Here is a 15,012-nt window from a genome sequence, read left to right as displayed (position 1 = left end):
TTTGATTGGCATGCAGTTGACTCTAAATCGTGTCCATCACAAGTATCTGAATCCAAACCATTTGTTTCGCATTGATCTGAAGCTAAGCCTACTACTTCGTATTGATTTGAAGCTAAATCACGTGTATCGCATGGATTTGAAGCTAACTAGTTTGTTTCTCCTGCATTTGAAGGTATTTCATTTTTAACCGCAGGTATTTGAAGGTAAATCATTTGTTTCGCATGGATTTGAAGCTAAGCCTTCCACTTCGCATTGATTTGAGGTTAATATCATGTGTTTCTCTCGAATTTGAAGCTAACTCGTTTGATTCGCATGCAGTTGACACTAAATCGTGTCCATCACAAGTATCTGAATCCAAACCATTTGTTTCGCATTGATTTAAAGCTAAGCCTACTACTTCGCATTGATTTGAAGCTGAATCATGTGTTTCGCATGGATTTGAAGCTAACTCGTTTGTTTCGTCTGCATTTAAAGCTAGTTCATTTAAACCGCAAGTATTTGAAGGTAAATCATTTATTTCGCATGGATTTGAAGCTAAGCCTTCTACTTCGCTTTGATTTGAAGTTAAATCATGTGTTTCCCTCGGAATTCAAGCTAACTCGTTTGATTCGCATGCAGTTGAAGCTTAATCATGTTTATCACAAGTATTTGAAGCTAAATCATTTGTTTCGCATTGATTTGAAGCTAAGCCTACTACTTCGTTTGATTTGAAGTTAAATCATGTGTTTCCCTTCGCTTTGAAGCTAAGCCTTCTACTTTGCATTGATTTGAAGTTAAATCATGTGTTTCTCTTGAATTTGAAACTAACTCGTTTGATTCGCATGCAGTTGAGCTAAATCATTTTGATCACAAGTATCTGAATCCAAACCATTTGTTTCGCATTGATTTGAAGCTATGCCTACTACTTCGTATTGATTTGAAGATAAATCATGTGTTTCCCTTGGATTTGAAGCTAACTCGTTCGATTCGCATGCAGTTGAAGCTAAATCATGTTTATCACAAGTATTTGAAGCTAAATCATTTGTTTCACTTTGACTTGAAGCTAACCCTTCTACTTCACATTGATTTGAAGTTAAATCATGTGTATCTCTTGAATTTGAAGCTAACTCGTTTGATTCGCATGCAGTTGAAGCTTAATCATTTTTATCACAAGTATTTGAAGCTAAATCATTTGTTTCGCATTGATTTGAAGCTTAGCCTACTACTTCGCTTTGATTTGAAGTTAAATCATGTGTTTCCTTTCGCTTTGAAGCTAAGCCTTCTACTTCGCATTGATTTGAAGTTAAATCATGTGTTTCTCTTGAATTTGAATCTAACTCGTTTGATTCGCGTGCAGTTGAGCTAAATCATTTTGATCACAAGTATCTGAATCCAAACCATTTGTTTTCGCATTGATTTGAAGCTATGCCTACTACTTCGTATTGATTTGAAGATAAATCATGTGTTTCCCTTGGATTTGAAGCTAACTCGTTCGATTCGCATGCAGTTGAAGCTAAATCATGTTTATCACAAGTATTTGAAGCTAAATCATTTGTTTCGCATTGACTTGAAGCTAACCCTTCTACTTCACATTGATTTGAAGTTAAATCATGTGTATCTCTTGAATTTGAAGCTAACTCGTTTGATTCGCATGCAGTTGACTCTAAATCGTGTCCATCACAAGTATCTAAATCCAAACCATTTGTTTCGCATTGATTTGAAGTTAAGCCGTCTACTTCGCATTGATTTGAATCTAAATCATGTGTTTCGCATGGATTTGATGCTAACTCGTTTGTTTCTCCTGCATTTGAAGGTATTTCATTTAAACTGCAGGTATTTGAAGGTAAATCATTTGTTTCGCATGGATTTGAAGCTAAGCCTCCTACTTCGCATTGGATTTGAAGCTAAGCCTACTACTTCGCTTTGATTTGAAGTTAAATCATGTGTTTCCCTTCACTTTGAAGCTAAGCCTTCTACTTTGCATTGATTTGAAGTTAAATCATGTGTTTCTCTTGAATTTGAAACTAACTCGTTTGATTCGCATCCAGTTGAGCTAAATCATTTTGATTACAAGTATCTGAATCCAAACCATTTGTTTCGCATGGATTTGAAGCTAAGCCTCCTACTTCGCATTGATTTGAAGCTAAGCCTACTACTTCGCTTTGATTTGAAGTTAAATCATGTGTTTCCCTTCGCTTTGAAGCTAACCCTTCTACTTCACATTGATTTGAAGTTAAATCATGTGTATCTCTTGAATTTGAAGCAAACTCGTTTGATTCGCATGCAGTTGAAGCTTAATCATGTTTATCACAAGTATTTGAAGCTAAATCATTTGTTTCGCATTGATTTGAAGCTTAGCCTACTACTTCGCTTTGATTTGAAGTTAAATCATGTGTTTCCCTTCGCTTTGAAGCTAACCCTTCTACTTCACATTGATTTGAAGTTAAATCATGTGTATCTCTTGAATTTGAAGCAAACTCGTTTGATTCGCATGCAGTTGAAGCTTAATCATGTTTATCACAAGTATTTGAAGCTAAATCATTTGTTTCGCATTGATTTGAAGCTTAGCCTACTACTTCGCTTTGATTTGAAGTTAAATCATGTGTTTCCCTTCGCTTTGAAGCTAAGCCTTCTACTTCGCATTGATTTGAAGTTAAATCATGTGTTTCTCTTGAATGTGAATCTAACTCGTTTGATTCGCATGCAGTTGAGCTAAATCATTTTGATCACAAGTGTCTGAATCCAAACCATTTGTTTCGCATTGATTTGATGCTATGCCTACTACTTCGTATTGATTTGAAGATAAATCATGTGTTTCCCTTGGATTTGAAGCTAACTCGTTCGATTCGCATGCAGTTGAAGCTAAATCATGTTTATCACAAGTATTTGAAGCTAAATCATTTGTTTCGCATTGACTTGAAGCTAACCCTTCTACTTCACATTGATTTGAAGTTAAATCATGTGTATCTCTTGAATTTGAAGCTAACTCGTTTGATTCGCATGCAGTTGACTCTAAATCGTGTCCATCACAAGTATCTGAATCCAAACCATTTGTTTCGCATTGATTTGAAGCTAAGCCTACTACTTCGTATTGATTTGAAGCTAAATCATGTGTATCGCATGGATTTGAAGCTAACTCGTTTGTTTCTCTTGCATTTGAAGGTATTTCATTTAAACAGCAGGTATTTGAAGGTAATTCATTTGTTTCGCATGGATTTGTAGCTAACTCGTTTGTTTCGCATGCATTTGACGCAAAGTCATTTATATCACAAGTATTTGAAGCTGAACCACTTGTTTCTCATGGATTTGAAGCTCAAACTTCTACTCCGCGTTGATTTGAAGCTAAATCATGCGTTACGCATGGATTTGAAGCTAACTCGTTTGTTTCGCATTCAGTTGCAGGTAAATCATTTATATCGCAAGTATGTGAAGCTAAATCATTTGTTTCGCATGGTTTAGAAGTTAAACTTTCCACTTCGAATTGACTCGAAGCCAAATCATATGTTTCGTATGCATTTGAAGCTTTATCATGTGTTTCGCATGGATTTGAAGCTAACTCGTTTCTACCGCATGTATTTGAAGCTAAATCATGTATATCAGAAGTATTTGAAGCTAAACCATTTCATTCGCATGCATGCGAAGATAAACCTTCTACCTTGCATTGATTTGAAGCTAAATCATGTGTGTCGCATGAATGTGAATCTAACTTGTTTGTCTCGCTACCGGTTGAAGCTAAATCATTTATATTCACGAGTATGTGAAGCTAAATCATTCGCTTCGGATGGATTTGAAGCTAAGCCTTAAACTTCGCGTTGACTTGATACTAAATCATGTTTTTCGCTTGGATGTGAAGCAAACTCGTTTGTTTCGCATGCATTTCAAGCTATTCTATTTATATCACAACTATTTGAAGCTAACCCATTTATTTCGCATGGATTGGATGCTAAGCCATCTATTTCGCACTGATTTGAAGTTAAATCATGTTTTTCGATGGATTTGAAGCTAACTCGTTTGTTTCGCCTGCAGTTGAAGCTAAATAATGTATATCACAAGTATTTGAATCTAGACCATTTGTTTCGCATGGATTCGAATACAAGCCATCTACTTCGCATTGATATGAAGCTGAATAATGTGTGTCGCTTGGATTTGATGCTAACTCGTTCGTTTCGCATGCAGTAGAATCTAATTCATGCATATCACAAGTATTTGAAATTGAAACATTTGTTTCGCATGAATATTAAGCTAAATCATGTGTTTCGCTTGGATTTGAAGCTAACTCGTTTGTATCACATGCAGTTGAAACCAAATCATGTATATCACAAGTATTTGAATCTGAACCATTTGTTTCGCATGGATTTGAAGCTAAGCCTTCTACTTCGCAATCATTTGAAGCTGAATCATGTGTGTCGCTTTGATTTGAAGCTAACTCGTTTGATTCGAATGCATTTGAATCTAAATCATGTATATCACAAGTATTTGAAGCTAAACCATTTGCTTCGCATGGATTCGAAGATAAGCCTTCTACTTCGCATTGATTTGAAGCTAAATCACGTGATTCGCATGGATTGGAAGCTGTCTCCTTTGCATCGCCTGCATTTGAAGCTATGTCACTTATATCGCAAGTGTCTGAAGCTAAATCATTTGTTTCTCATGGATTTGAAGCTAAACCATCTACATCGCACTGATTTGAACCTAAATCAAGTGTTTCGCTTGGAGCTAACTCGTTCGTTACGCATGCAGTTGAAGCTAAACCATGTATATCACAAGTAGTTGAAGCTAAACCATTTTTTTCGCATGGATTTGAAGATGAGCCTTATACTTTTCTTTGATTTGAATCAAAATCTTTTTTTTGCATTGATTTGAAGCTGTATCATGGGTCCCGCAGGGATTTGAAGCAATCTCGTTTTTTCGCCTGCATTTGAAGCTATTTCATTTAAACCTCAAGTATTTGAAGCTAAACCATTTGTTTCGCATGAAAATTATGCTAAACCATGTGTTTCGCATGAATTTGATGCTATATCATGTGTTTCGATTGGATTTGAATGTTACTCGTTTGTTTCGCCTGCATTTGAAGCCATATCACTTATAGTCGCAAGTATTTGAAGCAAAATCAAGTGTCTCGCTTGGATTTGAAGCCAATTCATTTATTTCGCTAGCAGTTGAAGCTAAATAATGTATATCACAAGTATTTGAAGCTAAACCATTTGTTTCGCATGCATTTGAAGCTATATCATTTCTATCGCAAGTATTTGAAGCTAAATCATGTGTTTAGCTCGTATTTGAAGATAAGTCTTCTACTTCGCATTGATTTCAAGCTAAATCTTGTGTTTAGCATGGATTTGAAGCTAACTTGTTTGTTTCGCATGCAGTTGAAGGTAAATCATGTACATCACAAGTATTTGAAGCTAAAACATTTGTTTCGCATGAATTTGAAAATAAGCCATCTAATTCGCTTTGATTTGAATCAAAGTCATTTGATTCGCATGGATTCGAAGATCAGCTTTCTACTTCGCATTGATTTGAAGCTGAATCATGTGTATCTCTTGAATTTGAAGCTAACTCGTTTGATTGGCATGCAGTTGACTCTAAATCGTGTCCATCACAAGTATCTGAATCCAAACCATTTGTTTCGCATTGATCTGAAGCTAAGCCTACTACTTCGTATTGATTTGAAGCTAAATCACGTGTATCGCATGGATTTGAAGCTAACTAGTTTGTTTCTCCTGCATTTGAAGGTATTTCATTTTTAACCGCAGGTATTTGAAGGTAAATCATTTGTTTCGCATGGATTTGAAGCTAAGCCTTCCACTTCGCATTGATTTGAGGTTAATATCATGTGTTTCTCTCGAATTTGAAGCTAACTCGTTTGATTCGCATGCAGTTGACACTAAATCGTGTCCATCACAAGTATCTGAATCCAAACCATTTGTTTCGCATTGATTTAAAGCTAAGCCTACTACTTCGCATTGATTTGAAGCTGAATCATGTGTTTCGCATGGATTTGAAGCTAACTCGTTTGTTTCGTCTGCATTTAAAGCTAGTTCATTTAAACCGCAAGTATTTGAAGGTAAATCATTTATTTCGCATGGATTTGAAGCTAAGCCTTCTACTTCGCTTTGATTTGAAGTTAAATCATGTGTTTCCCTCGGAATTCAAGCTAACTCGTTTGATTCGCATGCAGTTGAAGCTTAATCATGTTTATCACAAGTATTTGAAGCTAAATCATTTGTTTCGCATTGATTTGAAGCTAAGCCTACTACTTCGTTTGATTTGAAGTTAAATCATGTGTTTCCCTTCGCTTTGAAGCTAAGCCTTCTACTTTGCATTGATTTGAAGTTAAATCATGTGTTTCTCTTGAATTTGAAACTAACTCGTTTGATTCGCATGCAGTTGAGCTAAATCATTTTGATCACAAGTATCTGAATCCAAACCATTTGTTTCGCATTGATTTGAAGCTATGCCTACTACTTCGTATTGATTTGAAGATAAATCATGTGTTTCCCTTGGATTTGAAGCTAACTCGTTCGATTCGCATGCAGTTGAAGCTAAATCATGTTTATCACAAGTATTTGAAGCTAAATCATTTGTTTCACTTTGACTTGAAGCTAACCCTTCTACTTCACATTGATTTGAAGTTAAATCATGTGTATCTCTTGAATTTGAAGCTAACTCGTTTGATTCGCATGCAGTTGAAGCTTAATCATTTTTATCACAAGTATTTGAAGCTAAATCATTTGTTTCGCATTGATTTGAAGCTTAGCCTACTACTTCGCTTTGATTTGAAGTTAAATCATGTGTTTCCTTTCGCTTTGAAGCTAAGCCTTCTACTTCGCATTGATTTGAAGTTAAATCATGTGTTTCTCTTGAATTTGAATCTAACTCGTTTGATTCGCGTGCAGTTGAGCTAAATCATTTTGATCACAAGTATCTGAATCCAAACCATTTGTTTTCGCATTGATTTGAAGCTATGCCTACTACTTCGTATTGATTTGAAGATAAATCATGTGTTTCCCTTGGATTTGAAGCTAACTCGTTCGATTCGCATGCAGTTGAAGCTAAATCATGTTTATCACAAGTATTTGAAGCTAAATCATTTGTTTCGCATTGACTTGAAGCTAACCCTTCTACTTCACATTGATTTGAAGTTAAATCATGTGTATCTCTTGAATTTGAAGCTAACTCGTTTGATTCGCATGCAGTTGACTCTAAATCGTGTCCATCACAAGTATCTAAATCCAAACCATTTGTTTCGCATTGATTTGAAGTTAAGCCGTCTACTTCGCATTGATTTGAATCTAAATCATGTGTTTCGCATGGATTTGATGCTAACTCGTTTGTTTCTCCTGCATTTGAAGGTATTTCATTTAAACTGCAGGTATTTGAAGGTAAATCATTTGTTTCGCATGGATTTGAAGCTAAGCCTCCTACTTCGCATTGGATTTGAAGCTAAGCCTACTACTTCGCTTTGATTTGAAGTTAAATCATGTGTTTCCCTTCACTTTGAAGCTAAGCCTTCTACTTTGCATTGATTTGAAGTTAAATCATGTGTTTCTCTTGAATTTGAAACTAACTCGTTTGATTCGCATCCAGTTGAGCTAAATCATTTTGATTACAAGTATCTGAATCCAAACCATTTGTTTCGCATGGATTTGAAGCTAAGCCTCCTACTTCGCATTGATTTGAAGCTAAGCCTACTACTTCGCTTTGATTTGAAGTTAAATCATGTGTTTCCCTTCGCTTTGAAGCTAACCCTTCTACTTCACATTGATTTGAAGTTAAATCATGTGTATCTCTTGAATTTGAAGCAAACTCGTTTGATTCGCATGCAGTTGAAGCTTAATCATGTTTATCACAAGTATTTGAAGCTAAATCATTTGTTTCGCATTGATTTGAAGCTTAGCCTACTACTTCGCTTTGATTTGAAGTTAAATCATGTGTTTCCCTTCGCTTTGAAGCTAACCCTTCTACTTCACATTGATTTGAAGTTAAATCATGTGTATCTCTTGAATTTGAAGCAAACTCGTTTGATTCGCATGCAGTTGAAGCTTAATCATGTTTATCACAAGTATTTGAAGCTAAATCATTTGTTTCGCATTGATTTGAAGCTTAGCCTACTACTTCGCTTTGATTTGAAGTTAAATCATGTGTTTCCCTTCGCTTTGAAGCTAAGCCTTCTACTTCGCATTGATTTGAAGTTAAATCATGTGTTTCTCTTGAATGTGAATCTAACTCGTTTGATTCGCATGCAGTTGAGCTAAATCATTTTGATCACAAGTGTCTGAATCCAAACCATTTGTTTCGCATTGATTTGATGCTATGCCTACTACTTCGTATTGATTTGAAGATAAATCATGTGTTTCCCTTGGATTTGAAGCTAACTCGTTCGATTCGCATGCAGTTGAAGCTAAATCATGTTTATCACAAGTATTTGAAGCTAAATCATTTGTTTCGCATTGACTTGAAGCTAACCCTTCTACTTCACATTGATTTGAAGTTAAATCATGTGTATCTCTTGAATTTGAAGCTAACTCGTTTGATTCGCATGCAGTTGACTCTAAATCGTGTCCATCACAAGTATCTGAATCCAAACCATTTGTTTCGCATTGATTTGAAGCTAAGCCAACTACTTCGTATTGATTTGAAGCTAAATCATGTGTATCGCATGGATTTGAAGCTAACTCGTTTGTTTCTCTTGCATTTGAAGGTATTTCATTTAAACAGCAGGTATTTGAAGGTAATTCATTTGTTTCGCATGGATTTGAAGCTAAGTCGTTTGTTTCGCATGCATTTGACGCAAAGTCATTTATATCACAAGTATTTGAAGCTGAACCACTTGTTTCTCATGGATTTGAAGCTCAAACTTCTACTCCGCGTTGATTTGAAGCTAAATCATGCGTTACGCATGGATTCGAAGCTAACTCGTTTGTTTCGCATTCAGTTGCAGGTAAATCATTTATATCGCAAGTATGTGAAGCTAAATCATTTGTTTCGCATGGTTTAGAAGTTAAACTTTCCACTTCGAATTGACTCGAAGCCAAATCATATGTTTCGTATGCATTTGAAGCTTTATCATGTGTTTCGCATGGATTTGAAGCTAACTCGTTTCTACCGCATGTATTTGAAGCTAAATCATGTATATCAGAAGTATTTGAAGCTAAACCATTTCATTCGCATGCATGCGAAGATAAACCTTCTACCTTGCATTGATTTGAAGCTAAATCATGTGTTTCGCATGAATGTGAATCTAACTTGTTTGTCTCGCTACCGGTTGAAGCTAAATCATTTATATTCACGAGTATGTGAAGCTAAATCATTCGCTTCGGATGGATTTGAAGCTAAGCCTTAAACTTCGCGTTGACTTGATACTAAATCATGTTTTTCGCTTGGATGTGAAGCAAACTCGTTTGTTTCGCATGCATTTCAAGCTATTCTATTTATATCACAACTATTTGAAGCTAACCCATTTATTTCGCATGGATTTGATGCTAAGCCATCTATTTCGCACTGATTTGAAGTTAAATCATGTTTTTCGATGGATTTGAAGCTAACTCGTTTGTTTCGCCTGCAGTTGAAGCTAAATAATGTATATCACAAGTATTTGAATCTAGACCATTTGTTTCGCATGGATTCGAATACAAGCCATCTACTTCGCATTGATATGAAGCTGAATAATGTGTGTCGCTTGGATTTGATGCTAACTCGTTCGTTTCGCATGCAGTTGACTCTAAATCGCGTTTATCACAAGTATTTGAAGCTAAACCGCTTGTTTCGCATGGATTTGAAGTTAAGCCTTCTACTTCGCATTGATTTGAAGATAAATCATATGTTTCGCATGGATTTGATGCTAACTCGTTTTTTTCGCCTGCATTTGAATCTATTTAATTTAAATCGCAGGTATTTGAAGGTAAATCATTTGTTTCGCATGGATTTGAAGCTAAGCCTTCTACTACGCATTGATTTGAAGTTAATATCATTTGTTTCTCTTGGATTTGAAGCTAGCTCGTTTGAATCGCATGCAGTTGAAGCTAAATCATGTTTATTACAAGTATCTGAACCCAAACCATTTGTTTCGCATTGATTTGAAGCGAAGCCTAATACTTCGCATTGATTTGAAATAAAATCATGTGTTTCCCTTGGATTTGAAGCTAACTCGTTTGATTCGCATGCAGTTGACTCTAAATCGTGTTTATCACAAGTATTTGATGCTAAACCAATTGTTTCGCATGGATTTGAAGTTTAACCTTCTACTTCGCATTCATTTGAAGCTATATCATGTGTTTCCCTTGGATTTGATGCTAACTCGTTTGATTCGCATGAATTTGAAGCTAAATCGATCTTTTATAATCGCTATTTCCCACGAATTTGAATCGAAATCGTGTGTTTCGCATGATATTGAGGTTAAATCGTTTGTTTCGTGTAGATTTAAAGCTAATTCGTGTATTTCACATGAATCTGAAGCTAAATTGTTCATTTCGCATGAATTTGCAGCTAAATCGTTTATTTAAAATCGCTATTTCGATCGAATTTGTATCAAAATCGTGTATTTCGCATGATATTGACGCTAAATCGTTTGTCCCGCGTGGATTTGAAACAAATTCGTGTCTTTTGCATGAATCTGAAGCTAATTTGTTCATTTGGCATGAATTTGAAGCTAAATCGACCGCTTAGAATCGCTATTTCGTACGAATTTGAAGCTAATTCGTGTATTTCACATGAATCTGAATCTAAATTGTTCATTTCGCATGAATTTGAAGCTAAATCGATCGATTAAAATCGCTATTTCGCACGAATTTGAATCGAAATCGTGTGTTTCGCATGATATTGAAGTTAAATCGTTTGTATCGCGAGGATTTTAAGCTGATCCGTGCATTTCGCATGAGTCTGAAGCTAAATTGTTCATTTCCCATTTATTTGAATCTAAATCGTTCGTTTAAAATCGCTATTTCGTACGAATTTGAGTGGAATCGTGTATTTCGCATGATATTGACGCTAAATCGTTTGTCTCGCGTGGATTTGAAACAATTCGTGTATTTCGCATGATTTTGAAGCTAAATTGTTCATTTCGTATGAACTTGAAGCTAAATCGATCTTTTAAAACCGCTATTTCCCACGAATTTGAATCGAAATCGTATGTTTCGCATGATATTGAAGTTAAATCGTTTGTTTCATGTGTTACGTCCCGGGGATTGAAAATCGCGTTGACTAGTGAACGCGTCGAATTCCCCGGAGTTTAAACGTAAATTGCAATCTTTTCGTTCACGCGGCGCGGGGCGTCCGCGTCTAACTGGGTTAACCACGAGGCGCTTGCAGGCGATTCACAATTCAGCACTCACCGGGCGGGGTATTCTAATCGGCACGCTGTTAGTACGTCGTGCGAGGATGAAGTAGACCAGTCGTCTCGGGTCGGCTTCGGGGATCTTGGCGACGTCGAGGATAGAAGCCGGAACGTCGAGTGACCTTGGCGTTATCCAGGGAGTCTGGGCAGCTTGCAGCAGCTGTCATAGACGGGCTTCTATGGCGGCGTTAACCGTGAGTGCAGGATCACGTGAGTGTTGCTGGCGTTCCGCGTGGGATCGGCGTAGCTTCCTCAATTGATAAGACCGACCGGCGCGTTTCGGCATGGACGTAATGCAAGCGTGAGGTTAAAACAACGTGTACAATGGAGGCAATGGTACGACTCTCTCCTAGTGCGGTGCTTACGGGGCGAGCGTCCAACACACACTGGTAGAAAGGCTAATTCTCTAGGAGAATATGCGTTCGTGCCGAGCATACGGGGCGTGCTCCAAGGCGCACGAAAGCTTATTCGAATGAAGGAAGATTAGTGAGAAGCGATTGTCCAGCCGATACTAGTCGATAATCACCGAACCGATATCGAATTAAGTTAGCGTCGAGGTTAATTAAGGAACTGGTAGATCGTAATGAGTTTCACTGAATTTATGTATACTAAATAAAGGTAATATATTCTTGAACTAAAGTTACACTTGTGGACTTATACCTTAAACGACTTAGAATTATTAAGTATGAACTAGGATTCAGAGTTGAGGTAGAATTAAAAACGCGTAGCACTATGCGGAGTGCTGGAGGTGGACGTCTAGTCCAGGAGATGGCGGAGGTAGAACTGATGTTCCGAGCCGCTGCTCGGAGCTCCTCTGGTACGTCGAGGAGTGGGGGTCGCTGCGTGCGCGCGCTTGGTGCGGCGGAGAGTGGGGCTGCCTACGTCAGAGGTACGGGGCGCCGGCGTAGGCGTCGAGACGGCGGCCGGGAAAGTGAAGCAGGTATACAAGGGTTGAGAGGGTCGTGAAGGGTAGGCGAGGGCAAGATAAGTGAAAGTTTGTGTAATGGTAAGGGATCCTAAGAGGGTAGGCGAGGGGAAAAGTGCAAGTGGAGATCTATGTATCGATAAGGGGTCTTAAAAGGGTAGGCGAGAGGAAAAGTGCGAGTGGAGATCTATGTAATGATAAGGAGTCCTAAAAGGGTAGGCGAAAGGAAAGGTGCAAGTGGAGATCTATGTAGCGATAAGGAGTCCTAAAAGGGGTAGGCGAGAGGAAAAGTGGTTGTACGAGGAAGACGGCGACAGATTGGCGCGATAGGTTGGCGCCCGTATTATGTCCGACTTAAAGTGTATTATGCGTGGTGCTATGCATGCGAACGGATATAGTTATTATTACTTAATATAGGCGTACTGTCTAACGGCTAACCTATGCTTATCGGCTATTCGTATATAAGGTCTTATTGTTAAGTTACGCGCTACGCAATACGTCGCGAGACGTAACACCTCCCCCCTCGGAAAAAGAAAAATGATGTAGTCATTTTTCGTCTTCGTCGTCCGAGAAGAGGTTTGGCTTCTTGGAGCGTTTATATGTGACATACTTGCTAGTGGGTTTGACGTGTACTTCGAAAGAGTCTTTACTGTTGGTGAGGGGTTCACTTAGGGTGGGCTTGTCTATGTCGATGCATTCTAAGGGGCTCACTTGGGTGTTCACTTCACTTAGTTCACTATGATTGTTTTTGCCTTTTAAGTAGAGGCAGAAGTGTGTGAGCGTGCTCCAAGTTGCCGCCAGGAGTTGTAGACTGCAGCCGTATGCGGCGTGGAGCGCGATGCCGTTCAAGACGGTGTTGATTGCCGCCTTGATGCAACGAATTACCAGGTAGATGTCCATTAGTCCCGCCATGACGGAACCGAACTCCATGAACCCATTCCATATCTTTTTCCCTGTTGATTCGGCGATCCGTTCCAGTGTCGTTTCGTCTAGGAGATTGTATAGTTTTACTGAATCGGCCGCGAAGGCGCGGCCGGAGGCTCCTTGTGCCAGGGCGTTGATGACCGCTGCTTTCTCCGCCGGGAACATTATGTTATCGTTTAGTTTCTGTATTTCTTCTTGCGTGTAGATTCCGCCGTTTGCTAAGTTAGCGGGGTTGGTGTATCTCCAAGCGGCTTCGGTTAGTGGTTGGAGTGGCGGTGGTGGTATGCTTTCTACCGGTCGTGGCGTCATTCGGAACCACGTCCCGTGGATTTTAAATGCCGGCGAGATCAATTCATTGCACTCTCTCTTGGTTCCCGTTTTTACTAGGATTCTCGTCCTCGGGGTTAGGAAAAAGGATTGATTTTGATGTTGGACCGGCAATTCGTCCAAGCAATCTGTAGTTTTCCGGAGTGAGCATTGTGCCGGGATGCATTTTATCACGTGAATAGCCTCGCCTGACTGGATAGCCATGAATCCTGGTTCTTTCACCAGGGTAGTGGCGACCTCTGCCGGCGCTATGTGAATCAGCGAGATTACGTTTCTTAGGACTTGTTGTTCCAAGCGGCATTTCTGTCTCGTGATGTCGCGGTAGAGCGACAAAATTTGTGACCTTATGTGCTTCTCCATATATACGAATTTGGTATTTACGTACGTGAAGATGTCTAGGTTGTTAACGTTTTTCTTCTGTGCTGCCTTAAATCTGCCGTCTTTTCGGGTGTCCACGATAGGGAGTTTGGGGTGCTCCGTTTTCGTGAGTGTGTAGCCGCAGATCTGGGCGTGGCCGGTGCTGGTGAGTGCGAAGGCTGTGTCACCCGAAGTGACGGTGTAAACCGCCATGTTGGAGGATTTGGTTCCAACCTTCGTGGCCTTGCCTTCATATAATACGTTGTATTGTTTTAGGTGGCAGCTGTCGTCTGGGAGGCTGTTCCAGTATGAGAACTCGTCCTCTGGGTCCATGCAATATTCCCTGTTGAGAGGGCAATGGTGTCCCGAGGGTAGGAAGACTTCTCCCGAGGAGAGTTTTACTGCCGAGTTGAAACTTTTGAGTGTTATTCTTACTACTGCTTGTACCACGACTCCTGTCCACGTGCCGAAGGGATCGCTGTACGTTGTGCCGCTGCAGGTTCCGTCCTGGAGGATTTCCCCAGCCAGCGTCAGGCTTCGAGTTGTTGTGCTGTTCCGGACCAGGCCTGCGATCTGCCCCGTTGGTGGAAGCATGAGTGTCCCTGAATCCTGCATCGTCCGGCATATGTCCTGTGGTGTGTTCAGTATGTATTGTTGCCTTCCATTGTTGACAACGGAGGTGTGCGAGTGCATGCCACAATGGTATATAGTGCGGTCGACTTCGACCTTGCACTGTATTGTTCGAGTTTCGTCGAAATCCACCAGCTGGAGGAGCTGCACCTCTGTATTTTCGACATGTGGTTTGGCGTAGGTACCCTCGCATTTGGGCTTATCGACCGTGGAGAACGTGGTGACGTTGAGCGTGGTGCCGCTGCAGTCGTACCCGATGAGCGCAGTGGATGTTCGGAAGAGGGCGAAGACTGCCAGAGTGGCCACGTAGTTCCTCATGCTGCTGTTGGATGGCGACTGTGCCTGGATCATCTCCTGCACCCGGTTGGGTGGGGGCCTCACTGGTGGGGGGGGGGGGGTGATAAGGGTGCAGCCGACGCTGCTTACATGTACGGGTGGTTTGGGCGCGTGTTTCAACTTATCTGAGTGTACCACGCGGGAGCCGGTCTTAAAACTAATTCTTACATTTTGATTGTTTAAGCATTCTAGTACGGTG

The 15,012-nt window shown here is 39.6% G+C and overlaps 1 protein-coding gene across 1 annotated transcript in view; it reads left to right on the top strand.

The window, feature by feature from the left end:
• LOC143263535 (uncharacterized) overlaps positions 1 to 12,569 on the top strand; it is a gene marked incomplete at its 5' end in the record, with an annotated part of 60,881 nt that extends 48,312 nt beyond the window's left edge. The window contains 2 exons of the mRNA XM_076528430.1: positions 11,989 to 12,091; positions 12,459 to 12,569. Of these exons, the coding sequence (XP_076384545.1) occupies positions 11,989 to 12,091; positions 12,459 to 12,569 (214 nt within the window). The remainder of the gene's footprint in view (positions 1 to 11,988; positions 12,092 to 12,458) is intronic.
• Between the last annotated feature and the right edge of the window lie 2,443 nt (positions 12,570 to 15,012).

This window comes from Megalopta genalis, unplaced genomic scaffold, assembly GCF_051020955.1.
Source record: "Megalopta genalis isolate 19385.01 unplaced genomic scaffold, iyMegGena1_principal scaffold0718, whole genome shotgun sequence".
Taxonomy (NCBI): domain Eukaryota; kingdom Metazoa; phylum Arthropoda; class Insecta; order Hymenoptera; family Halictidae; genus Megalopta; species Megalopta genalis.
Note: the sequence above shows the minus strand (reverse complement) of the source record. Positions and strands in the feature narration are given on the sequence as shown.